At 43.1% G+C, this 27,537-nt stretch overlaps 1 protein-coding gene across 1 annotated transcript; it reads right to left on the bottom strand.

Annotated features, from left to right (window-relative positions):
• Positions 1-486: 486 nt before the first annotated feature.
• On the bottom strand, positions 487-24,877 carry LOC142198379 (chondroitin sulfate proteoglycan 4-like). The gene is made up of 10 exons (XM_075269392.1): positions 24,750-24,877; positions 13,715-13,878; positions 9,564-13,085; positions 7,762-8,232; positions 7,310-7,486; positions 6,863-7,061; positions 5,180-5,311; positions 4,563-4,735; positions 2,858-3,041; positions 487-2,777 (listed from the first exon to the last, which is right to left on the bottom strand). The coding sequence occupies exons 1-10, from the start codon at positions 24,820-24,822 to the stop codon at positions 742-744; spliced, it is 7,131 nt and encodes a 2,376-aa protein (XP_075125493.1). The 5' UTR covers positions 24,823-24,877; the 3' UTR covers positions 487-741.
• Between the last annotated feature and the right edge of the window lie 2,660 nt (positions 24,878-27,537).

Consider the following 27,537-nt stretch of genomic DNA (forward strand, 5'->3'; position numbering starts at 1 on the left):
TCAGTAGTCTGCAAATAAAATACAAGGGAGGTAGGTACAATGACTTAAAGGCTATGGACACCTTTGCTCCCACACATAGAGGAACGGGCAAAGACGAGCAGATATCAATGATAGACGCAAGTAGGGAGGTTTAGAGTGTGGTGAGGCAGAAGAGCACCCATGTCGTCAGCCAGGGCAGATCAAACAGACTGCATTGTATCAGAGTATAGATATGGATCAGGGGAATCATACACATTAGGGAGGGTGTGTGCCTACATAGGCGTACGGAGACTTACAAGTCATTCCTGCTCCGCTAGGGATTCTGGGTAAAAAATATGCAAATCTATTCTCCAGGATGGAATTAGGAGAACAGTGCCTCTGTATGAATAGAAATACTAGTTTGGCAATAAACCCCGCATCATGTCAGTAGGCTTATTAACTGAGTCATACATGATGTTAAGGGAACTGCCCCTAGAGGGCAGCATACAGAGGCACTGTTCTCCTAATTAAACCCTGGAGAATAGATTTGCATATATTTTACCCAGTATAGACATGGACCTCCCTAATGGGATGGCGGTAGTATTTTTTCCATTAAAAAAAGGTATCAATAGCCTTTAAGAAATCACTAAGTGTTCCGGCATATCTGCTTCATAGTACATAAGACATCATAAATATACTGGAGATTACTTCAGTAAATACCAAAAATATACATATTTATAAAATATGTTTTCTAAGTAATACACGTAGAGTAAGGCACAGCTTTTACACCCAATACTGATTGTTCTTTAGGGTCGGATTAGTCTTCCGACAATGCTGAACCATTTCTGGATCCATCTGTAGCCAAGAGTTCTGTTGCGTAGCGACTCCCAAGGAGGGAGCAGAGTTTGTACGCAAATGGTCATGTCTCGATGGCAGTAATGGGCTTACGGAGCAATAGTCATTGGATTTTTGTAGAGGGGTTACTGTCACCGTTGGTACAGTGGCACTTCGCTCTGTATATGGGGAGGGTACCTGGGGTACCATGCTATAGGAATGACTTCTAACATGCGGTGGAGACTTTTTTGCCTTCCGTTTCCAGAGAAGGAACCAGACGATGAAGATGATAGCAAGCAGGAGGATGGCAAGAACTACCAGAGGGATGATAATAGAAAGAGGGTTGGTTTGACTAAGTTCGGCTTTTGGAGTAAAGGTTAACTGTTTAATGGTTGACGCTCTAATCGGAGGAGTGGTGGGTGCTACATCTGCAGATGGGATGGCTTCCTCAATTTGATGGTTGCCCCAACGATTACGGTTACCAAATCTCTTTATAGGGATTTCTGTAAGGTTTTTGTTCTGCCAATAATTTGTCGTCCTTCTGTCGTAACCCAGAGTGGTATACATAGGAGAACGGGAGCTGGCTGGAGGTCCTCCTGAAGTGGTGGTAGATTCTAATGGATCATAGGGGATAAAAGAATATGTGAAATATCCCAACGCAGGTGGAACCCCATGTGCCTTAAGCATGAAGGAAAAGGAATCGTTCAACATTTGCTGGTCAGTGATGTTGGCGTCAACATACATCACTATACGTCCTGTCTCAATATCACTTTGTTTGAACATCTCAATATCTTCATATGAATCTTTTTTGAGCAATTTTTTCTGTATTTTTCCATAAACTGGTGAATTCACTATATGATATTCCGGGTCACTGTTGGTCAGATTTCCCAGTTCCGTTGCATCCAAATCCATGGTTTTTAAAGCGTACGCCAGGCCAGTAGGGATTTTCAGATCAGGTCTAATATTTACTAGTGGTTCCACTGTGATGTTTACGCTATGTCCGGTAAGGTTGGTTTCTGAAGTGAAGATCACAATCTCAAAACTATCTTCGGACCAGGTGAAGTTTTCGATATGGTACAATACTTTTCCCATATCTATAGCCTCTTGGTCAAACTTCGTCACAGGCCTACCATCAACCATGAAGATGCCAAATCTAGGAGGTTGAGACACCTCATAACTGAGGACCGTACTCTTTCCATCTGTGGTTGCCGCTAGATTAGTATTCGAGAGGGTCAAAAAAGATTGTCCTTGTAAAAGAATCAGATTGGTTTTGTTAACCAGGGTAATGGAGACAGGTATCACATCCAGGTTGAAGATTTTATACAGTGGTTTGTGTTTGCCATCGGACACGCTAAAATAAAATACTCCGGAGTTTGAACTTCCATCTTGGACAAACCACAAGTCTCCATTGTTTATATCTGCCTGGGTAAAAGCCTGGACGGAAGCATTGAGATTGTCAGACTTTGCCAAGTAACCATTGCTTGGCAGGCTAATAATGGAATATTTTATATCTTCTGGAGGGTTATCCAGATCTTCAACATTTAGGTTCTCCATACTCAAGGCCATCATTTGTCCTTGCAACACTTTCAGTCCAGGCCGCTTTGTCTTCAGCTCGGGCACTTGGTCATTAACCGGAATGACGGTAATATTGAACATTTCTTCTATCACGTCCATGTCTGGCTTCACTGCCGATTTACTTTTTAAATTTAGCCATGTGGCAAAAGTAAAGTCATCTGTGGGCGCCTCTGCTCCATCATGTACATAGGTAATACCAAATTTATTGATGATGTACTGGGAGAAGTTTGGTTTTTCCTTCGTAATGTTCCTGTCTCCTACTACGATCACACCATGTTTGGGTAAAGAGGTCACCTGGAACCAGACTTCGTAGAAGGAACGCTGGGATTCTGGCAGTCTCGCTAGAAGATTTGACCCATCTAACTTTGACTTGTCTATTTGTACCCTTCCTCCTTCCACAACAGGGGCACCTGGTTACAACGGGAGATAAGACACATTTTTAGAAATATAGCATACAAAGTGTAAGCCATAGCCTTCAAGTTGTATTTACCTGTATTGGCAATAAGGCGGGTATATCTGCTGGGATCATTGACCTCGTAGGATATCGTGATAAGGAAAACTTGCGTTTCCAGAACAGCTGGAGGAGAAGATACTGAGAAGATAAAGGAATCCTGCGTGCTCCACACCAAGGCTTCTGTATCAGTATGCTCATATAGAACTTTTCCTTCATCAATCTGAAGATAAAATAGATAAAATAGGAGTGACATATAGATGCCATAGGTCCTTCAATTGAGATATCAGCAAAAATTTTGGCCATTACATCTTTTTGGGTAAGTGCATATGAGCAGGAACCAAGCCTTTCTGTGAAGCAGGTTCCCAAAAGACAAACGTGAAAGTAGCTTTCCCCCTGACGTGTGCCAGGAGAAACCCATAACAAGCAGGAGGCGGGAAACCCATAACAAGCAGGAAGCGGGAAACCCATAACAAGCAGGAGGCGGGAAACCCATAACAAGCAGGAGGCAGGAAACCCATAACAAGCAGGAGGCAGGAAATCCATAGCAAGCAGGAGGCAGGAAACCCATAACAAGCAGGAGGCAGGAAACCCATAACAAGCAGGAGGCAGGAAACCCATAACCAGAAGGCAGGAAACCCATAACAAGCAGGAGGCAGGAAACCCATAACCAGCAGGAGGCAGGAAATCCATAACAAGCAGGAGGCAGGAAACCCATAACAAGCAGGAGGCAGAAAAACCATAACAAGCAGGAGGCGGGAAACCCATAACAAGCAGGAGGCGGGAAACCCATAACAAGCAGGAGGCAGGAAAACCATAACAAGCAGGAGGCAGGAAAACCATAACCAGCAGGAGGCAGGAAACCCATAACAAGCAGGAGGCAGGAAACCCATAACCAGCAGGAGGCAGGAAATCCATAACCAGCAGGAGGCAGGAAATCCATAACAAGCAGGAGGCAGGAAACCCATAACAAGCAGGAGGCAGAAAACCCATAACAAGCAGAAGGCGGGAAACCCATAACAAGCAGGAGGCGGGAAACCCATAACAAGCAGGAGGCGGGAAACCCATAACAAGCAGGAGGCAGGAAACCCATAACACTGAGGAGGCAGAAAGCCATAACAAGCAGGAGGCAGAAAACCCATAACAAGCAGGAGGCAGGAAACCCATAACAAGGAGGAGGCGGGTAACCCATAACAAGCAGGAGGCAGGAAACCCATAACAAGCAGGAGGCAGGAAACCCATAACACTGAGGAGGCAGAAAGCCATAACAAGCAGGAGGCAGAAAAGCCATAACAAGCAGGAGGCGGGAAACCCATAACAAGCAGGAGGCGGGAAACCCATAACAATCAGGAGGCGGGAAACCCATAACAAGCAGGAGGCGGGGAAACTCATAACAAGCAGGAGGCGGGAAACCCATAACAAGCAGGAGGCGGGAAACCCATCACAAGCAGGAGGCAGGGGAGACACAGAACACACTGAGACTTATTAACAACAGAAATGCAGCAGTCATACTAAAGTCAATTCTATGAGATACAGTTTTAGTTTGTTTTCCCAGCCTCCTACTTGTAAGAAGTTTTCCTTTTCATCAGGGAAGATATCACTTTGACAGGAGAGCCTTCTCCAGGGGAATGCTAGATTTCTGCTCATATGCACTAGTCCAAAAAAAGGGAAAACGCCAGATTTGGGGTCTCGGCTCCAGACATTGTTGGGGCTTTGAACCCCTGCATAATAAGCAACTACCCACCATCTGTTGTGTAAAGCTGGAGGCCTCCTCAGTCATGTTTTCTTGAACAATCTTTAAGATCTTCCCATGCTTGGGTGAAGTAGTGATGTCAAAAGTTATAGAGCGGTTCTTTGAATTGTTTTCATCATTGGTTACAGCTTTTAAGATATCTGAAGAAATCGTTCTTCGCATTCCTGGAAATAAAAATTTCCAATTTTACCAATATCTATAATTTTTTGTAAGATCATATTCATACATGGTGTATTTGGGTTACAGACTATGCACTATAAGACTGCAATAAATTACAGTTCCATATATACTGTTGGGGTTTGGAAAATGTTGGCCATAACTAGCAGACAAATTTTTCATGGAAAAAATGAGCATGTTGTGCATTTCCACCATAAACATCACCCCTTTAATGTACAGAGAACAAAAAACTTCTGTGAATCTGCAGCAAAACCCACAATTTGCGTTGAGATCCATTGTGAGAAAATTCTCTAAGTGTGACCTGCCAGAAACGCCTGGGTTTCACAACTACAAACCTTGGAGGAAGTAGGTCTTCAGAGACGTCTGAGAAAGCCCCTTTAACAGTTATAATCACTCCTGATCCTTTGCAGTGGATATCACAGACCTCTTACCTGGGAAAACGCCCAACCCGTTATTCGTTGCTATGCTGATGACGAGAGTTCTTGCTGTGATGCTAAAAATTTGCCTCGGTGCAAAGTTCAGACCATCTGTAACCTGAAAGTTGAAACCTCCCGACATAGCACCTGCAAAAAACAATGCATTGGTAATAACATACAATCCCAAAACTAATCCAATAAAGGGCTGTGTCCAGTTTGTACAATCCATCCGGTTTCTGTCTTCTGTCCCACGAACCTGGACAGGGGACAGGAACCCGGCGGTCAGTTTTAAAACCCATTCACTTGAATGGGTTGGCAAAGTGACCACCCATGTGCGTCCTCTGCCTGTCCGCAGGGAAACTGTTTTTTTTGTAACGGGATACATAGTCCTGCCTTTCCGACTTTGTGTCAGGTTAAAAAAAACGGTTTCCCCACGGACAGGCACAAGACACTCACGGGCAGTCACCTTTGCAAACCCATTCAAGTGATGGGCTTGAAAACTGACCGCCGGGTTTCCGTCTCCTGTCCAGTTTCGCGGGGCAGAAGACGGAAACCGTCCAGATTGTACAAACTCGGCACCGAGCGCAGGTGTGAAAGGGGCAAAACTTAGACACTTAGAACTGGAGTAAAAAGACTGAGCAAAGCTACCAAAGAACTTGTTCAAAGGAAAAGTGAGAGGTGTAAACTGGATTGGATGCAACAGAAAACTAGTCCAGTTTTCCTTTAATCCCCCGGACAGTTTTGAACTCCGGCTCGGGGTATGACCAAATTACATTCCACCTTACCCTAACTCTGAGGCGACAATCACGATCCTGGTTTTGTTTTAAATCCACTATACCCACCTCTATCCCCAGTAGATCCAGAGATATTACTGGTCCTTATAACGCGAGGGGTTAGTGTCCCAAACAGCCCTCTTTTAATACTTACCCAGCTCTTGTACTCCTCACACTGGTGCCATTCTTTAGTGTAGCAAGAGGAGTCCATCTCTGCTTCAGTGCGCATGCGCCGAACTTTGGATAAATGTGCATGTATGTCCCCGGCGTCATTGAAGAACCGCGCAGGCAACGGGAGCACCAGAGAAGAGTCTGCTAAGACTAATCGGACTCATCTCTAGGCAAATATAAAGGTTTGTTTTTTTTCAATGCAGGCACTGACTGCCTTGCTACAAATCTCTATGGGACACTAAGTCCTTGGTCCATAAGGACTTGTGAGCAGGTTAATGTACCATTTTGATCTGACAGGTTCCATTTAATGAGCCGAGTTGCAGCAACTTGGTCTGGCCACTACATATAGAACAGAGATGAGTTTCTGGCTCTATCCTCTGTGTTCAGTCCATCTTTAATCAGAGTAACTAGCCTTTCATCTACAATACTTAGATACAGAGATCTTACCTACAGCTGGCCAAGAAGTGTGTGCCCAGTGCCTTGGTGTAGATTAGCTGGATGAATATGGCCTGTAACTTTACTGCATTTTTTAAAAACTATTTTTACCTATAACAACGTTCACTTTTTTTCCATTAGGAAATTACACCTCTGGCTAACATATGGTAAATGTAGAATTACATGGTGGCTACTCCATTCTGGCTCATAAAAAAGGTCCCATTCCTCAAGCCACCTTTATAGGGCATATGAAGTCATGTGACAGTCCCTTTACGACATTTATGATTTTACAACACAAAAAAACATCATCATGTCTTACCGCTGTGTACAAACACCAAGTGACCATCATTAATATGTTGCTGGGTAAAATTCAGAATGCTTTTGTCAGGATAGGACCTAAGGGCTAGATGACCATTGCTTGGCGGTGTAATGGAGTACACAAGATCCTCAGGGGAGGAGTCTTTATCTTCAGCAGACAGATCATTGGTTGTCACCCGAGTCACTGAGCCAACCCACACCTACAAGACAAAAAGAGCACATCTAGCTTACTATTCAGCCATGTCAGATGGACTTTAATTTTCTCCATATGGACAGGAAATCCAGAAAAATCCCTGCCTTTTACTTAGCACAACACTGTGAGAACGGAATAAGTTTGTCTACATCACGTGAAAAGGAAATCTGCAAGTATCGCTGAGCATATCAAGGCTTTCTCTTCTCTCTTGATTTTTTTTTAATCTATTTTTTGTGGAAAAAATAAACAACATACCCGCAAAATCTTATTAACAGTTATAACTGGAAATTCATCATTGACGGGAAAGATGGTGACAAATATGGCGTGTGGAAGACTCTGCTTGGAAAGTTCTGTACTGTTCACAATGATGGTAAAGTGATCCTGCAAGGTCTCGCTGCCATCGTGGACATAGTAAATCAGTTCTTGTTCCACCTTGGAAATGAAACAAAAAAAAAAAAATACAACATGAACACAACAATTTGGGGTGTCATTATCATTTACAAAAGGTGTTAGGGCGGCACCGGGCCATGATGCTGCAGTTTTCTCTTTATGCTACTTGTTAAAGGCCATGTATTTCCTGCAAAAAGGCCAGATTTCTGTTAGAAATAAGAAATTGACTATCAGTCCTGTCCTTTTCCAAAAAATAAAAATTTGGAATTTTTGCTAAAAAAAAATTAAAACAGCAAAACGTAAATTTTTTTTTGTACCTGTTTCTTGGTAAATCTTGAAAGCTTTATCCCAGGAATCCTTGTATTTTCCACATAACCATTTTTTGGTTCATCCAAAAGAACAAACTCAAAATCAAGATCTTGAAAGTGTTGGTTCAGAATACGCAGATAATCCTGGGTCAAGGCTTTGGATGCTCCTTCCTTCATAGTAATGTTCTGGGTCTCCAATGGAATAAGCATAGGGATTATATCGATAGAGACGGTCATCCCACTCATCTCTCGCACGCCATTTGTCACGTCTAATGTAAAGTTGTCCCGTACTTGGCCAGCAGTGGTCTGCACGTACTGAACGTTTCCTCGGTTGACATCTTGCTGTGTAAATGTAGTAATGGATTTTGGATCATCAGGAAAAAGACTTTCAGTGGACTCAAATCTACGGATGTAGCCATAGGACGGGCCTGCCACCACACTGAACACAATCTCATTGGGCGCGTTATCTTCATGGACAACCTGAAATAAAAATCATGTATGTTGTGACCCAAGCAATCAACACTACGACATAGCTTGTGGAAAATCGTTACACAGCCAAAAATGAAATAAAAAAAAAAAATATATATATATATATATATATATATATATATATATAATATGGCTATAACTACAGCTCTAGTAAGAGCTTTTACATAGAACAGGGCTTTAAAAAAAAATGTCAAAAAATTCAAAAAAATTTAAGAATTGCCACTATATCAGCTATACTTTACTAGAGGGAGCAAGAGTGTACTAATATTTCACATTTATTCCCTACAGAAGTTTCAAAGTAGATTAATATATGCTTCTTGTAGTAGAGATACATTTTCACAAAATATTGCCCCAGGGGCAAAATACAAATTAGGCGCAACTTTCCGTTACACACTGTAGCTAGATCAATTGAAGGGTCTTGCGGAAGGTGAAGAACAATGGAGGTCTTGTCTAGACAGTGCTCTTCTGCCTGTGTCTGTTGTATAACATAGTGTGGTGTCTATCGGAAAGTTGTACCAATTTTTTGGATTTCTTTTGAAAATTGAAGCCAAGGCCCAATATGCCATGCAAAAACAGCGACTTGTCCCAAAGTTTGGGTCAATCAACCAGCATGATGCGATTTGGCTTTCTAAAGTTGCTTTGTCTAAACCTGTCATAATTCTGAAACGGATGGTCTTGACCAGGGGTGCTCACACTTGTACAGGGGTTGAGCTACTTATAAATTGACCAAGTCAAAATGATCTACTGTGTGGGCGGGGCCCACAAGTCTAACAAGACTGGGCGGGGCTTAACAAGTCTAAGGGGCGGGGCCTGCTCTGATGCAGACGTTCTGATTGGCTCAGAGCTCACATGGCACTGCCCGGACACCCAGCACAGAGCCGACACCACTGCAAGTAATGCCGATGCCCGCAGCACAGACCCCCAGCCTGGAAGGCTCCTGCCCGCGGCCGCCTGAAGAGCCCGTCATGCCCCGGAGCTGCTTCTGTGCCTTGTGTCTCGGCAGCGGAGGGAAGACTTCACTCCGCTCCGCCCCCAAGACACAAGGGACAGAAGCAGCAGCAGCAGCTCCGGGGCATGACGCGCTCCCCGTTCTTCTGTCTGACACAGAAACTAGGCGGGGCTGCGGCCCAGGCCCCGCTCATACAGTGGACCGCACTTGCAATGAACGCTTCTGGCTGCATCACGCGATCGACCAGTAGATCGCAATTGCTGTATTGGGCACCCCTGGTCTTGACACAGATGTTTTTAGAAAGTTAAACCCCAACTCCATGACATCATGCTGGTGGTCTAGAGACAGGTTCCCTAAACTGGGGAGTACTCACTTGTAGCTTATCTTTGCCTATTTTGACCGGCTTTCCTTCTTCTACTACAAGGCTTTCGAGATTCAGTACTGTCGGAAGTTTCTGGTGACTCTCCAAAAAGACACGAACTTTAATGTTGACGTCCAGAGTCATTGTGCTGATTTTTATCGTAAGGTTGAAAGTATCTACAAGATGACTGCCATCATTGTGCCTGTATGCCACATGGCCATTCTTTAGATCTTGGTGCGTAAAGGATTCTTTTACCAAGTTCTTTACGTAAATCTTACCATGTTTCGGTAAGGATGAAATGCGATACAGAATGTCACGACCACTTTCAACATACATATTCGTGTAAATGCTAAAGTTGGTGGCTGTTATTATGCTTTCTTTGCCTTTTTGTACCAATAATCCTGTGTTGTTGACTACGTTGATGTAGGGCTCGGAGGCGCTGACTTCTAAAAGTGAAGATGTGTAATGTTTTCCGTCTGTTACAAACAAGACAAAGCGACCATAATCTGCTCCATGGTGTACGTACAACACGCGGTTATTTTCTAAGTCTTCCTGGGTAAACTGATAAAGTTTTTTTGAAGTATCATTAGTAGAAACAAGGTCTCCATTGGGAATACCTCTCCTGGTGTAAAGTAATTGACCATCATCGAAATCCGTGTCTGGGTCATGGTAGCACAAGTCCTCCAAAGTTACCAACTTTTTACCATTTCGTACTATGTGAAAGAGCTTGTCAACTACACGGACAGGCTTCTCGTCGTTCTTCAGCTCTATCGAAATGTTAAAAATGAATTCTGTCTCTATAGGAATTGTATTTGAATCCATATTGTCGGGTTCCATGGAGGATGCAAGAACGACAAAGGCATCGGACACGGATTCGGAATCATCATGGACGTACATAAGACGTTCGCCCAAAATATCTTGACTGGAGAAAGAGGTTATGTTATCATTGCTTACCAGAGAGTCTGAAAAATTTATTAGCTTGAGCTTTCCATGGGGGGGACTTTTTAAAACTTTGAAGGAAAAAGTTTTATTACTTAGAGTTTGCACAAAAAGTTCATCTTTCGTGATGAGTCTCGTTTCACCCTCGGCTAACCACAGGCCTTTGTTAGTCAAAATGATGCTGTTCATGTCTGCTTTAATGTCGATGGTAAACGTAAAGGGCTTGGATTGTGCATATTTTGTGAAAAGACTAAATTGAAAGGAATCCTGGGAATCTTCATGCGGCTGGTTGCTTAATATATACTCAATGTTTCCTTCTTCTATATCCTTCTGGCTGAACAGGTCATCTTGCCTTAAAATGTTCTCTCCGTTCATAATCGTTCCTTTGCTGGGTAAAGTTAGTAACTTATAAAAAATTATGTCATCCATGTTGACTCCTTCCATCGCAGCTTGTAGGTTATCATAACCAAACGTAGCCTTTTTGGCATTCTCAATGGTTAAAGGAAAATTTCTGATCAATACATATTTAAGCCATTGGACCTTAATCGGAAAGAGTAGTTCTTCACTCGAACGGTTTGCTATGGTGACTCTAAACTTAAAGCTGTCCTTCACATCGGGTTCTTGAAGCTCTTTAAAAGTATTGAGGTATCGAATCCGGTCTCGATCAAGAGATCGTTGAGTGAATGAGGCCGTTGGTTTCCATTCATTTCCAGAACTTTTCCTCTGGATATGGCCAAACTTTGGCATCTCTGTAATGTCATACCGTATCTCCACCTCTTGATTCACGGCATTTGTTTCGACAGCTAAGTTGCTAGTCTTCAGAAAAGCACTAGAGCCTTGTATTACTTCAATCCCTGTGTTGTTTACAATTTTATATTCTAGAGGAACAGCCAAAATTCTTAATACAACAGTGTTACTCACTTTATCGCTATCACTAACCCTCAACACAAGCCTTGCATTCTTCACCCCATGGTGGACATAACAAATATTGCCTTCCAGTAGTTCAGAATAAGGAAAGGTGGTAAGAGGCTTATCTGGATCTTTCACGTTTTCTAGATATCCAGCATCTACATTGAGATTGCCAAGAACTACCAGATTGAGATTTTGTGGCTCTGTGTCCACATCAGAAATTTTTATCAGATTACCCGTGAGGAGTTTCTTGGAATTTTCAAGTAAAGTGAATAAATTCCCTTCTGGTAGAGACAGTTCGGGCGCATCATTAGATGGCGTCACGGTGATGTTGAACGTGTGAAGCTCAAGCCCTTTCAGATAAGATGGTAGCTCATTCTTGCTGGCTGCAGTAACAGAAAATCTAAAGTGATCACTTGTTCCCTCTGAGCCATCGTGAACGTATGTAATTCGTCCATGCCATAGGTCAAGCAGAGTAAAAGTTGACTTGTTTTGTGCAGACACATCTATTTTCAGTTGTCCATTCGAAGGATACTCAACAACCTTAAATAAAATCTGAGACTGTCGAAGGCCCAGCTTTTTATAATCCAAATTCAGTTTCATATGTTTGGATTCTATGGTGGCTTTGCTTCCTTCTGTTACTACCAAGTTATTAAGAATGAGGAAATTATCTCTTGGATTACTCTTTGGGACCATGGTTGAAACCACTGAAGTTGTAGGCGCCACAGAGATTACTGGTAATGTTGAAACAGTGCTCGACGCAACCTCGGTTTTACATCCAGGGGATACATCTTTGGTAGCCAATGCATTTTTTAACCCAAATTTAACAGAGTTCACCTTTATATTTTTAATGCACCCCTTAAACGAACCTCTTTTTGTATGCTTCCCAGAAAGTGATGTCAAACCGAACTTCCTTACATGGTCCCGAGAAGCATCATCAATGCCTCCGACATACAAAGAACCATGCGTTTTAATACGGAGGCCAAGTTGGACCTTCTCCGTTTTTTCATTTACGGTCAGGTGTAGATGCCTTGAGTTAATCCTAAGTTTAACAAAATGCCATTTATTATCACTAAGAGCCGTTGAAGAATCCAGATGTACTACATTTTTATCTTTCCCAATACTAGCTCTCAACACCCAATCTACTATTTCTAGGGAAATGAAATCACCAGATCTTCCAGAGTGATATAACAGCACGCCTCTTCCAACTGCGGCTTGTACCAAACACTCGAAGACAGCACCTTCTTCAATAATCCATCGAGGAAAAGCCAAGAAGGACTTCGAACTGAACAAACTGATGGGGTCATCTTCGCTTATGAAGAACTCATCGCTGCACCCTAGGGAAACTTCATGAACACTTTTCTGACCAGGGTATGGTCTAAGGGAAGAAAGTAACTCATACTCATTAAACACTACATCATCCAGACAACCTCGGAAATATTCATGTGTGTCTTGTACATATGAAGCTTTCAAGTTTCCAGGTCCACCAACATACAGGCCATGTTCAACGTGAAGTTTATTTGCCCCACCAGGACTTAGAACACCAGATTTAACATTTGTATCAACCATGAGGGTCACTTCTGTGTGTCGATGGTCCAATTTAACTGAGTGCCATTCCATGTCATCTAGACGAGGTCCTTGATCGTGAAAAAGTACTTGTTCATCATTTCCGAGCCTCAATTTTGCCTGTAATTAAAAAACAAAATAACTTTTTATAGGAAATGGAAAATACTATTAATTTAACAACAGAATAAACAAAACAGATATGATCCGGGCATATAATGGCCCACGTCTACAATTTAATATACGAGACTACCTTGTGACCACAAAGGGAGTGCGTTACCAATGAAGTCAGCCTAGTAATTTGAGAAGAACTGGATTGGTCCAAGTTTAGGAGATGGGAGAAAGATTGTTAAAATGGTTTCCTCTGGTTCGTTTAGAGACCGGTCACATGACGGAATTCGGAAAGGAATTCGAGGCAGTCTTCGGCCTTAGATTCCGCTCCACATTATGACCGATTAGTATCACATACAAAGGCGTTGATGAGTGGTCGTCTTGCCCTGCAGATACTGAATCGGCCATTGGAATCTGCTGGATTATCGAGAAGGACACTCATTTTTGTTTTCTAGAAAATGGTGAGGATTTTGAGGTCGAAGCCCTCTTCAATACCTCTTCATTTTCCACCATGTGTATGCATCCTTATGAGCAAACCTCAGATATGGATATTAACAAAAAAAAAAAGTCTGAAAAAGTTTTCAGAATCTAAAAAAAACAAGTAAAAGGCACAGCTATGATCTAGTATCCAGGTATCTCACCTGCACATGTCCAGAGCGCAACTCCACCAAACAATAATCATGTTTTCCGGCTGCCAGAAACAGCAATCCATCTGCTTTGCTAGTTCGGAAACGTAACTGAAGGGATGACCCGGAAAACGATTCCAGTTTTTTCAGTTCCACATAACTTTCACCAAAGAAAGAAGCTGCAAAAGGGAACAGCGAACAAAATAAGAATTGTGTTTTTATGGAGACATACATTATAGATAAATAACTTAGAACAAATTTAAAAAAAATTCCATTTTCCAATCTCCGATTGCTCCACCGTTCCCTGGTTACTGAGCAATCAGTGCTGTTAGTTTTGGCACCTGATATGCTAGTTAGGCTCTGTACTGCCAGGAGGGCGGGGTCAGATGGGTGCATCCTATTGGAGCTCAGAATCACACCTTCTGCCTGACACCGCCCATTTGACAGTAAAGAGCCTAAAGAGTATATCAGTCACCAAAACTACCTGTGCTTGTTGCTCAGAAATGGCGAGGCCCAGAGAGAAAAATCCAACTGTGCGGGAATAAGTGGAGCAATGCCGATTAACAGAGGTCAAGAACTAGAACTGTGTGGGAGGTGGTGAAAGGTTCTCTTTAAGGTGAATTCCACCTTTTATCAAAACGTCATCTTGGTACATTTTTTTTTTTTTTTGTTATTGTTAAAGGGGCTCTATCAGCAAAATCATGCTGCTAGAGCCCCACATATGCGTGCATAGCCTTTAAAAAGGCTATTCAGGCACTGTAAAAGTTAAATTAAACTACCCCCCCGTTTTAAAATAATAACTTAAAAAAGAATGTTCTCTACTTATGGAACGTGCACCCTGGGCGGGCATTCAGAGTGCACCGTCTTCTTCTTCCCCGCCTCTTCTTCTTCTGACGTCTTCGGGTCCCGTCCTCCTCCGGCGCTTGCTCGCGGACACTGATAAAAAAAAATAGCCCGGGCGCATGCGCAGTAGCCGTATTAGAAGCCGCGTGCTACTGCGCATGCGCCCGGGCTATTTTTTTTATCAGTGTCCGCGAGCAAGCGCCGGAGGAGGACGGGACCCGAAGACGTCAGAAGAAGAAGAGGCGGGGAAGAAGAAGACGGTGCACCCTGAATGCCCGCCCAGGGTGCACGTTCCATAAGTAGAGAACATTCTTTTTTAAGTTATTATTTTAAAACGGGGGGTAGTTTAATTTAACTTTTACAGTGCCTGAATAGCCTTTTTAAAGGCTATGCACGCATATGTGGGGCTCTATCTGCAGGATTTTGCTGATAGAGCCCTTTAAGGAGGAGTTTGCTTAACTGTTTTGTAATTTATTTTATTACCGTACTGTACTTTCTTTTAGCAGAAAACGCGTTCTAAAATTCTCCTTAGCAACACAATAACCCAACACTGCTCTAGATATATATACTACTAGCTGGTACCCGCGACTTCGTCTGCGGTGATTGTAGCAGTGGGTATATACAGGCGTGGCTAAGGTTTTCGTACTGTGTATAAGGTATGGGATATGAAATGTAACTTTGTATCTTGTTTTTGCTGTAATTCTGAGAATACGTGAGACTTTTATGTTGAAGTTACTTTGTATTTGAGCTGCTATATATACGGTGTTGTGAGAAACTTTACATAGTGACTTTGGGACAGAAGTATTTGAAGGTAACCCCTTCCTGCCGATGGCATTTTTTGATTTTCGTTTTTGACTCCCCTCCTTCTAAACCCCATAACTTTTTTATTTCTCCGCTCCCAGAGTCATATGAGGTCTTAATTTTTCTGGGACAAATTTTTCTTCATGATGCCACCATTAATTATTCTATATAATGTACTGGGAAGCTGGGAAAAAATTCAGAATGGGGTGGATTTAAAGAAAAAATGCATTTCTGCAACTTTCTTACGGGCTTTGGTTTTACGGCGTTCACTGTGCAACCAAAATGACATGTCCCCTGTATTCTGTGTTTCGTTACGATTCCGGGGATACCAAATTTATATGGTTTTATTTACATTTTGACCCTTTTAAAAAATCCAAAACTATGTTAAAAAATTTTTTTTTGAAAAGTCGCCATATTCCGACAGCCGTAACTTTTTTATACGTCCGTGTACGGGGATGTATAGGGTGTCTTTTTTTGCGGGACTGGGTGTACTTTGTAGTTCTACCATTTTCGGGAAATGTTATTGCTTTGATCACTTTTTATTCAAATTTTTATCAGAATCAAAACAGTGAAAAAACGGCGGTTTGGCATTTTTGACCATTTTTCCCGCTACGGCGTTTACCGAACAGGAAAAATATTTGTATAGCTTTGTAGAGCGGGCGATTTCGGACGTGGGGATACCTAACATGTATGTGTTTCACAGGTTTTAACTACTTTTATATGTGTTCTAGGGAAAGGGGGGTGATTTGAATTTGTAATCCTTTTTATTTGTTTTTATTTTTTTTTTTACTTTTTTTTAAACTTTTTTTTTGCATTTATTAGACCGCCTAGGGGTATTGACATGGGTGGGCGGTGTCGCGGATTGTCAGAGCAGTGGGGGGTTGGCAAACATGGCTGCTCCGGAGCGTTATAGAGCGCCTCCTGGAGTATCATTAAGGTGAGGGGCAAAGTGGTAAAGTATACAGTCCTATGAAAAAGTTTGGGCACCCCTATTAATCTTAATCATTTTTAGTTCTAAATATTTTGGTGTTTATAACAGCCATTTCAGTTTGATATATCTAATAACTGATGGACACAGTAATATTTCAGGATTGAAATGAGGTTTATTGTACTAACAGAAAATGCGCAATATGCATTAAACCAAAATTTGACCGGTGCAAAAGTATGGGCACCTCAACAGAAAAGTGACATTAATATTTAGTAGATCCTCCTTTTGCAAAGATAACAGCCTCTAGTCGCTTCCTGTAGCTTTTAATCAGTTCCTGGATGAAGGTATTTTGGACAAACAATTCAAGTTCAGTTAAGTTTGATGGTCGCCGAGCATGGACAGCCCGCTTCAAATCATCCCCAAGATGTTCAATGATATTCAGGTCTGGGGACTGGGATGGCCATTCCAGAACATTGTAATTGTTCCTCTGCATGAATGCCTGAGTTGATTTGGAGCAGTGTTTTGGATCATTGTCTTGCTGAAATATCCATCCCCGGCGTAACTTCAACTTCGTCACTGATTCTTGAACATTATTCTCAAGAATCTGCTGATACTGAGTGGAATCCATGCGACCCTCAACTTTAACAAGATTCCCAGTGCCGGCATTGGCCACACAGCCCCAAAGCATGATGGAACCTCCACCAAATTTTACAGTGGGTAGCAAGTGTTTTTCTTGGAATGCTGTTTCTTTTTGGACGCCATGCATAACGCCTTTTTTTTTATAACCAAACAACTCAATCTTTGTTTCCAAAATGAAGTTGGCTTCTCCAAATGTGCTTTTTCATACCTCAGGCAACTCTATTTGTGGTGTGCTTGCAGAAACGGCTTCTTTCTCATCACTCTCCCATACAGCTTCTCCTTGTGCAAAGTGCGCTGTATTGTTACCGATGCACAGTGACACCATCTGCAGCAAGATGATGCTGCAGCTCTTTGGAGGTGGTCTGTGGATTGTCCTTGACTGTTCTCACCATTCTTCTTCTCTGCCTTTCTGATATTTTTCTTGGCCTGCCACTTCTGGGCTTAACAAGAACTGTCCCTGTGGTCTTCCATTTCCTTACTATGTTCCTCACAGTGGAAACTGACAGGTTAAATCTCTGAGACAACGTTTTGTATCCTTCCCCTGAACAACTATGTTGAACAATCTTTGTTTTCAGATCATTTGAGAGTGGGCTGTCCATGTTCGGCGACCATCAAACTTACCTGAACTTGAATTGTTTTGTAAAGAGGAATGGTCCAAAATACCTTCATCCAGGATCCAGGAACTGATTAAAAGCTACAGGAAGCGACTAGAGGCTGTTATCTTTGCAAAAGGAGGATCTACTAAATATTAATGTCACTTTTCTGTTGAGGTGCCCATACTTTTGCACCGGTCAAATTTTGGTTTAATGCATATTGCGCATTTTCTGTTAGTACAATAAACCTCATTTCAATCCTGAAATATTACTGTGTCCATCAGTTATTAGATATATCAAACTGAAATGGCTGTTGCAAACACCAAAATATTTAGAACTAAAAATGAATAAGATTAATAGGGGTGCCCAAACTTTTTCATAGGACTGTATGTGTATGTGATTGTGTGGGGTTAGGGGCGAGGCTGTAGAGGGCAATAGGAATTTTGTGGCTTGCTATGGTCCAAAGTGTGTGAGATTGCAGAGATGGTGGTGTGAGTTTGGATTTTGTGGGGTTCCTGGCACAAACGTATGTGCGCTATTGTGACGAAAAGTAGCCTATTGCGCAATCGGGTGTATTAACTATGTTTGTGGAAACTTTCAGCCAAATCGGTTGAGCAGGTTTTGCGTGATTGAGGAACAAACATCCGAACATCCAAACCAACACACAAACTCACAAACCCACAAACTTTCACATTTATAATATTAATAGGATCAATATTGCAACTGTAACTATAACAGAAATGGAGAAATTAATAGTTAGAAACAAGCTGGGAATGTGATTTTTATGGTAGTAAAAAAAACTTGCACAATTCTGGGCAAAAGCAGATTTTTCTGGATATATATATCCTATTAATATTATAAATGTGAAAGTTTGTGAGTTTGTGTCTTTGGATGTTTGCATGTTCGGATGTTTGTTCCTCAATCACGGAAAAACCGCTCCACCGATTTGGCTGAAATTTTCCACAAACATAGTTAATACACCCGATTAAACAATAGGCTACTTTTCGTCACAATAGCGCACCTACGTTTGTGCCAGGACCCCCACAAAACCCAAATTCACACCACCATCTCTGCAATCTCACACACTTTGGACCATAGCAAGCCACAAAATTCATATTGCCCTCTGCAGCCTCGCCCCTAACCCCACACAATCTCATATACATATACTTTACCACTTTGCCCCTCCCCTTAACGATACTCCAGGAGGCTCTCTTTAACGCTCCGGAGCAGCCATGTTTGCTGACCCCCACTGCTCTGACAATTCGCAACACCGCCCACCCATGTCAATACCCCTAGGATGTCTAATAAATGCAAAAAAAAAAAAGTTTAGAAAAAGTAAAAAAAAAATAAATAAAAAAAAAGGATTACAAATTCAAATCACCCCCCTTTCCCTAGAACACATATAAAAGTAGTTAAAACCTGTGAAACACATACATGTTAGGTATCCCCACGTCCGAAGTCGCCCGCTCTACAAAGCTATACAAATATTTTTCCTGTTCGGTAAACGCCGTAGCGGGAAAAATGGTAAAAGTGCCAAACCGCCGTTTTTTCACTGTTTTGATTCTGATAAAAATTTGAATAAAAAGTGATCAAAGCAATAACATTTCCCGAAAATGGTAGAACTACAAAGTACACCTGGTCCTGCAAAAAAAGACGCCCTATACATCCCCGTACACGCACGTATAAAAAAGTTACGGCTGTCGGAATATGGCGACTTTTCCCAAAAAAATCTTTTAACACAGTTTTGGATTTTTTTAAAGGGGTCAAAATGTAAATAAAACCATATAAATTTGGTATCCCCGGAATCTTAACGAAACACAGAATACAGGGGACATGTCATTTTGGTTGCACAGTGAACGCCGTAAAACCAAAGCCCGTAAGAAAGTCGCAGAAATGCATTTTTTCTTCAAATCCACCCCATTCTGAATTTTTCCCCTGCTTCCCAGTACATTATATAGAATAAATAATGGTGGCATCATGAAGAAAAATTTGTCCCGCAAAAATTAAGACCTCATATGGCTCTGGGAGCGGAGAAATAAAAAAGTTATGGGGTTTAGAAGGAGGGGAGTCAAAAACGAAAATCAAAAAATGCCATCGGCGGGAAAGGGTTAACTTCAAATACTTCTATCCCAAAGTCACTATGTAAAGTTTCTCACAACACCGTATATATAGCAGCTCAAATACAAAGTAACTTCAACACAAAAGTCTCACGTATTCTCTGAATTACAGCAAAAACAAGATACAAACTTACATTTCATATCCCATACCTTATACACAGTACGAAAACCTTACCCCCGCCTGTATATACCCACTGCTACAATCACCGCAGACGAAGTCGCGGGTACCAGCTAGTATATATATATATATATATATATATATATATATATATATATATATATATATATATATTTTAAATTCAGAAAATTCGTGTAGGGACTAGGGTTGAGCGATCTTTTTAGGTGAGATCGAGATCGGTGATTATTTCCCACAATTCTTTGCTACTGGCCAAGCATTGTGGGAAAAGCTAACAATGTTAGCCTTTACACTGAGTATACACTCCACTCATTTCTGAGCGGAGTGTATACTCAGTGTGAAGGCTCCGCTGTGGTTCCATAGGAATGAATGGAAGCAGCCAGCACACAGCCTTAACCCCCTGCGCGCCGGCTGTGTCCATTCATTCTAATGGGAGACTAGCTAACATCTCTATTAGCTAGTTACCTGCAGAGATGGCTGGTCCAATGCCCGGTGTTCTCGTTCTTCTTCGCCTCGCTGCCCCCGCCTCCCAGGTTAGTGTTAAAGAGCTAGGAAGAAGGCTGGGCTTGTGGCTTAGGAGAGTGTGGGCGGGTACTGGGAGGGGAAACATCACGTCTCCCCGCCCTGTACCCGCCCACACTCTCCTAATCTGGGAGGCGGGGGCAGCGAGGCGAAGAAGAACGAGAACACCGGGCACCGGACCAGCCATCTCTGCAGGTAAGTGGACACCAGGGGGGACTAAGTAGCCAGAGGATTAAAAAAAAAATCCTCTGGCTACTTAGTGATTAAAAAAAATTACTACACAGCGTGGATTCTAACAATTAAAGTGTTCAATTGTTAGATTCCAATCTGTATAGTGAATAGGATTGTTTTTAAAATCCAATTTCTGATTAGTATAAAAATCCCATTGACTTGCATTGGGTTCGGAATTGGAATCGAGATCGGGTTCGAATGAAAAATGATCGGAAATCGGATTTCAAAATCGATCCTGAAAAGTCAAAATCGGCTCAACCCTAGCAGGGACATGGCTACTAAACAGATGTTCATATACTCTGATAAACGCAATATAAATAATAAGCACAACTTAGATAATAAAAAGCCAGCAACCGGAAGAAAGTTGTTGAATTTTACTCCAGAATTCCTCTGCTAAGTAAAGAAGGTAATAAAACAAACACAGCAAATCCACCATATTCCTGCATTCCAGGTGCTGCGTGCTCAGACGTGCACATACCGCAAGCTATTTCCGCCATTAAGACACCTTTGCGAGTACATTTAAAGGGCCTCATATTAAACAGAGGTAAGAACAAAGGCGACAACCAGGAAAGTGAGAGACTGGATATGGCTTCTGGCCTCCAGCTAAAAAGGACAAATGGGTACGGCTAGTAGGTCCAGAGAGTCGGCCGCTCCAACCAGTGGGCCATACCAATATCTTCTATTTATTAGCCAACAGGTTTTTACTAATAGTGATCCATTACAGGCATCAGTAATAACTCATGTTCCCTGTACAGATTAAAGGACCTGTCCAAATTAGTATCAGATCAATTGGGGTTTGACACTTGGACCTTGTCTCAACCAGATGTGGCAGCTGCCAGACTCTATATACTACGTATACAGCCCTGCTCTTATTAAAGTGAGCTCTGTACACTGTATATAACATCTGGTCCATACAATGTAGTGGTCCAGTCCTGCTCCCATTCACTTTTCAAGACTAAGTGCTCAAACTGCAACCCAAAACCCACCATTTTATTGCAAAGTGCCAACACAGCAATTTAAGCTTAATACTCAGGTTGTATTTAAGAAAAAACAACCCATTAACACAATAAGACCTTATTCATATGACCGTAGCCATGTTTGCAGGCAGCAAATGAGGTCCCTATAATGACATATACAGTACGTGTGCATGACCCAGCTGGCCCCCACACAGTACAGTCTGCTCCACAATGGCCGCACACAGTATAAAACGCTCCCAAGAACCCTCCTCAATCCGCTTCATGCAAACCCGACGAAATTAGTTTCTGTGCCATTCTTATACGCTGGGTGTCCATTCCCAGTTGGCCTGTACCGTTTCGGGGCTGGTCGCGGGGAGACAGCAGGCTTGCCCATAAAGAAGGCTCAGATTGCCTCCTGTGGCACACGTCAGAGATTCACCACGATGGACCGGTGACCGAAACGCCTGATCAGGTCAGGCGCCAGGTGTTGTACCCCAACCGTTCAGATTGGTCAACAATATCAAATACCTCCAGATCTTGGACAATCACTTTAAGATAAAAAAAAATTTTTAAAAAAAGTAAAGAGTCTGCCACTACCAAAATTACATCTAAACTCCTTTCACTGTTGTGGGGGCATAGTGCACATACTGGCGTCATGATTTTTAGGCTACAACTTTCCAACTCTAATCCGGGTGCCTATGTTCAGATTAGGGAACGTCAGGTGACTGAAGTAGTAAAATGTTATGTAGCTTACTATATTAGCACATTTAAAGGGATCTTCTACCACCTCAATCAACTCCAACTGTTTGCATCCTTTAAGAGAAATTTCTCCACTGATTCCGGCACAGTTGGAATTTTTTCTCTAGCCCTCACCATTCCTGAGAAGTCAGTGCAGTTAGTTTCAGCACAATGATGCTCTCTACTGTCAGGTGGGCGGTCCAGTGATGAAGCAAAAAGTCAGGGACCGCCCACCTGACAGTAGAGAGCATAACTGTGCTGAAACTAACAGCATTGATAACTGGTGAACAGTGGTAGCTAGAGAAAAAATTCCAAGTGCGCCAGAATCAGTGGAGCAGATGGTAATGAAAGATGCAAAGAGTTGGAGTAGGTGGAGATTTTCCTTAAAGGATTTTTTTCACTGGAGAACCACTTTAAAGTTGTGGCGATTTTACAGAAAACTGCGAAGGCCTGGCCTAAAGAAACTGAACACTTAGAACAGGGTAACATAGCAGATTTTTTGGGAAAGGATTTTTTTCGTAAGTGTCCTGCTCAATCTTCGGTCCGATTCCAAATGATCTAAGTGCTATTACAGCATCAGGCAAAACACAGACGTAATAATGTGAACACAGCTATATAAAGGTCTACAAATTTCACAGGATATTGATATGTAACACTGAACCAATTCCCACCGGCACTGAATGGGTTACAAATCTCCAGGACACTACTGTATATTTTCGGAGGGTGAAATGGTCTCAGCTGTCGGGCACAGGACATCTGCTTTCTAATCCTTGCAACTCCTCCGCAGATTACAAGGCAGAGAAATATAGAGGACAGAGGAGACATAACCGCTGCAGGGTGAAAGTAGACATAACATGTAAACTGCTACACACATATGTATAGTATATACACCTTGATCGAGAATACACAGGAGGGAGGGGGTCACTAGTTCTACCTCACAATTTAAAATGACCCCTATCTGATAGCACATGATTATGAGCAACTAAATCTTTAGTCCTCTCTTTTTAAAGAGGTCCAAGACTGGATGAAAGGGATCTCAGCTGCAATAGCGTGACATGGCCACTGCACTGTGTATGGCGCTGTCCACTTCCAGCTTCTTACACAGTGCTATGATCAGGACTGTAGAGTCGGACTCAGGAGTTAGGGTCAGTTTTAGGTGGAGTCGTAAAAGTTACCCTTCATTCACATCTGCGTTCAGTATTCCGTTTGGGGAGTCCGCAGGGAGATCCCCCATGAACGGAATACCGAACGCAACTGCAAGCAGTGTGCTGTAAAAGCACACGGACCCCATAGACTATAATGGGTCTGTGTGCTTGCCCACACGAATCAAGCGGACAGGAAAGTAGATTGTAAACTACTTTCCTGTCCGCATGATCCCTGCAGAGATCTGGCAGCAAGCACACGGACCCCATTATAGTCTATGGGGTCTGTGTGCTTTCACTGGCACTGTTGCATTCGGTATTCCGTTCGGGGGGGGGGGGGTCCTCATGCGGACTTCCCCGGACGGAATCCAAACGCAGATGTGAACAAGGCCTTACGGATTAAGGCTAAGGCCCCACGGGACGTCCCGCAGCGCTTTACACAGAAAGTTTGTGGAGTTTTCCTCAGCGGACTTTCTGTTACAATTACACCTATGGGGAAACCGCCGGTGTTTCCGTAGATATAATTGACATGCTACGATTGCCAGTTTTGGAAATCGCGGAGTATGTGCACGGCGGTTTTTACCACAAAGTGGACATGGGATTCGCTAGACAACTGAGGCCAGTGATTGAGGAGTGATTGACATAATAAAGGACCAGGACTGTTTCATGCCCTCTGCTAATTTTTTTGGGCCTACAAAACCCCTTTTAACTTATTGGTAAGATTTTGTAACATGGGATCACCGTACCATCTATAGACAATCTGCTTTATCAATTATATCTTGTAAAGTTCATCAAAGGATCAGAAGAACAAAAAAAAGTCTAATGCCGGACAGCAACAGATCCCTGAGAGACGTCTTAAAGATGTCAGACCCCAAAAATAAGGGATTACGACTATATAGGATTTTAGATTTGGATATAAATAATAAGAGTTCTAATGAAGCCAAAGTAGAACAAAAACAATGGCGCACATAGTGTGCAAAACTGTCGTCTTTCACCGCCCCAAGATCACCATGCGGAAAACACTTGGAATTAGTGATCATCATTAAAAAAAAATTAAAAGTAAAGGACTTTTTTTTTGCTATTGCAAACTGGTGACATCATGTACACACGCATGATGTCATTCCTAACAGACTGACAAGAGGCATGATGTCACACTGTCCACAGCACACCTGTGGTCATGTACAGCAACATAAACAATGAGGACCAAGGATTCAGTCCATGACAGCAAGTGGAGGTCTGGAAAATGGTGCAGAAGTGACACAAAGTGCATCAGACAGGTCTCATATGTAGGTGCGGGACACTGGAGTCCCCCTTTAAGTTTAGCGAAGTTGGGTTAACCCCTGCCTGCCTGCACACAATTACACAGCAGTTGTAGTCGGTCGGTGTCAGGCTGGCGCCGCTTACCTGGAGTGGTGAGGCCGCAGGTGCAGCAGCTCAGCACGGCTGCCAGGACCAGCACAGCCCGGGGGACACTCATTCTTCCTGCGGGAGTTCATGGACTCCACTCCCCAGAGTTGTGCTCTCCTCTGCCCCTCCGGCCCTGGAGCACGCACGGCGGCGGCCTGACGTCAGGGCCCGGGAGGGGGAAGGAGGGAGCCGAGGCCGGGGACTCGTCCCGTGTAGTCTGAGGCAGAGATTACAGGGCTGAGGAGGGGGCTCAGGGGGGTAGACTGCCCCCAGGTGGGAGGGGACACGGCTGCACTCAGCTCTGGTGGGACCACAACTCCCAGCATGGCCTGACCAGTCAGGTGTGGCCCAGGTGCCCGCACATCAATCACATCAAGCGTTATTACACCCGTTTAGCCGATCCGTTTTTCTTAGGCTAGGTTCACACTGGCGTTTGGCACTGGGGTCTGCCATTCACTTACAAAGCAGTTCCCTAAGGACACCCCCAAATCCAATAGACATTATGGCTGGGTACCCGCTGGGATTGCACGATTTTTATACTGAAATTGGCAGCGAGTACATGCAATGTAAAAAAAAACGTATCCGTATTTAAATGTATTTTGGACGGACATAAAAGTCGCGGACACTGTGTTTTTTGTACCTTAAAAAAGAAAAAAACAGCAGCGGATCATGTAATGGATGGCCGTCTGTTTGTGAGCGTTTTTTACAGTCAGGGGCGTAGCTAAGAAAGACCGGGGCCATAATGAACTTTTGACTGGCCCCCACAGGGTATAATACCCCCTTTACTGCCCCCCACAAGGTACAACACTGCCTTTACTGGCCCCCACGTGGCATGATATTCCCTTTACTGCCCCCCACAGGGTATAATAACGTCTTTACTGCCCCCCACAGGGTACAACACTGCCTTTACTGACCCCCACATGGTATAATACCTCCATTACTGCCCCCCAAGGGTACAATGCTGCCTTTACTGGCCACCACGTGGTATGATATTCCCTTTACTGCCCCCCACAGGGTATGATGCTGCCTTTATTGGCCCCCACATGGCATAATACCCCCATTACTGCCCCCCACAGGGTACAATGCTGCTTTTACTGGCCCCCACATGGCATAATACCTCCCACAGGGTATAACACTGCCTTTATTGGTATTATACCCCTACATGGTATAATATCTTCTTAACTGCCCCCTACAGGGTACATCACTGCCTTTACTGGCCCCACATGGTGTAATACCTTCGTTACTGCCCCCACAGGATACAACGCTGTCTTTACTGGCACCCACAGAGTATGATACCCCCATTACCGCCCCCCCAGAGGGTACAACACATGTTATAATGACGACCTTACTGGCCCCCACATAGTATAATACCCCCTTTACTGCCCCAGCATGATATAAAGCTCCCTATGGAGATGACTGCACTGGTATGGCGGAGCGAGGACGCTGCCTGCGAGAGTTTACAAGGTGGATACAGGTAATAGCTGAGGGTAAAAGCCGCTCATACGGTAACGCAATGGCAGCAGAGTTAGGGTAAGTTCACACGACAAAAAACAGGAAGGAAGTTGAGGTGGACTTCTGGCTGGATTCCACTTCTGTGCCCCCTCCAGCTCTACCCAGAAACAGACCCAGTAAAATGACCCCCATACCACATAATGGGCCCCTTTCCAGCCTCTTTTACCCCCACACTCTAATGGTTCTTGGTTGAGAAAGTGAGGGGACTGAGCGCTGCGACAGATTTGCTCCTTATGTGAATGGGATCTGTCCCCAAATATAAAATGATACATTACATACTTCTTTTGGTTCTCGCTGCGCCCCTGAACAGTTTGTTGCTACCTGTTTTAATCCCTTCCCGCGGAGGCATTTTTCGTTTTTGACTCCCCCCTTCCAAACCCCCAGAGCCATATAAGGTTACATTCACACGGAAGAAAATGGCACTGAATTTGGTGTGGAATCCGCACCAAATTCAGCACCATTTTCCCCTGTGTGAATCCACCCCAAGGGTTAAAATGTATTCTAGAGTCAGATGTTAGGCCATCTATCCAGTAGCTAAAGCTTGGCCAAAACTGGGTTACGCTACAGGACACAGATCCCAAAAGTAACAGTAATTGTACAACAGAGTAGCCTAAAAAGTCCAGATCTCGACCCAATTGGAATGCTGTGCCAGGACCATAAAGAGACCTTTCCGCACCTCCACCACCTCCATCTTGTTGAATCCCTCAATAGTCAATGCTCCACAGATTCTGGCAAAATTGGAATTTTTCTCTAGCCCCTACCATTCCTGAGCAATAATTTTTATATTTTCAGCATAATTATGCACACTACTGTCACATGGGCGGTCCTGAACAGAGGCAGAAAGACAGGGACCGCCCACTTGAGAGAAGAACACAAAAATGTACTAAATTGACAGCTACAATTGCTCAGGAATGGTGTGGGCTAGAGAAAAAAATGCCAACTGTACCAGAATCAGTATTGAAGGGTGCATTTGGGTTTAAGAGTTGACCCCCGGACGCATATAGTCTATGGATGGTCTGGAACTTGTCAAGATCTTCTCGGGACCAGAATTTTTTTTATTATGTCTTTGGAACCATAGAACTCAAAGAGGTTGGACTTTATCTCAGGACTCTATAGCGTGAGCCTATACCTACAATGGACAACTCGGAGCTACAGTGTTGGCCAAAAGTATTGGCACCCCTGCAATTCTGTCAGATAATACTCCGTTTCTTCCAGAAAATGATTGCAAGCACAAACTCTTTGGTAATATCTTCATTTATTTTGCTTGCAGTAA

Source organism: Leptodactylus fuscus, chromosome 1 (genome assembly GCF_031893055.1).
Source record: "Leptodactylus fuscus isolate aLepFus1 chromosome 1, aLepFus1.hap2, whole genome shotgun sequence".
In the NCBI taxonomy this organism is placed as follows: Eukaryota; Metazoa; Chordata; class Amphibia; order Anura; family Leptodactylidae; genus Leptodactylus; species Leptodactylus fuscus.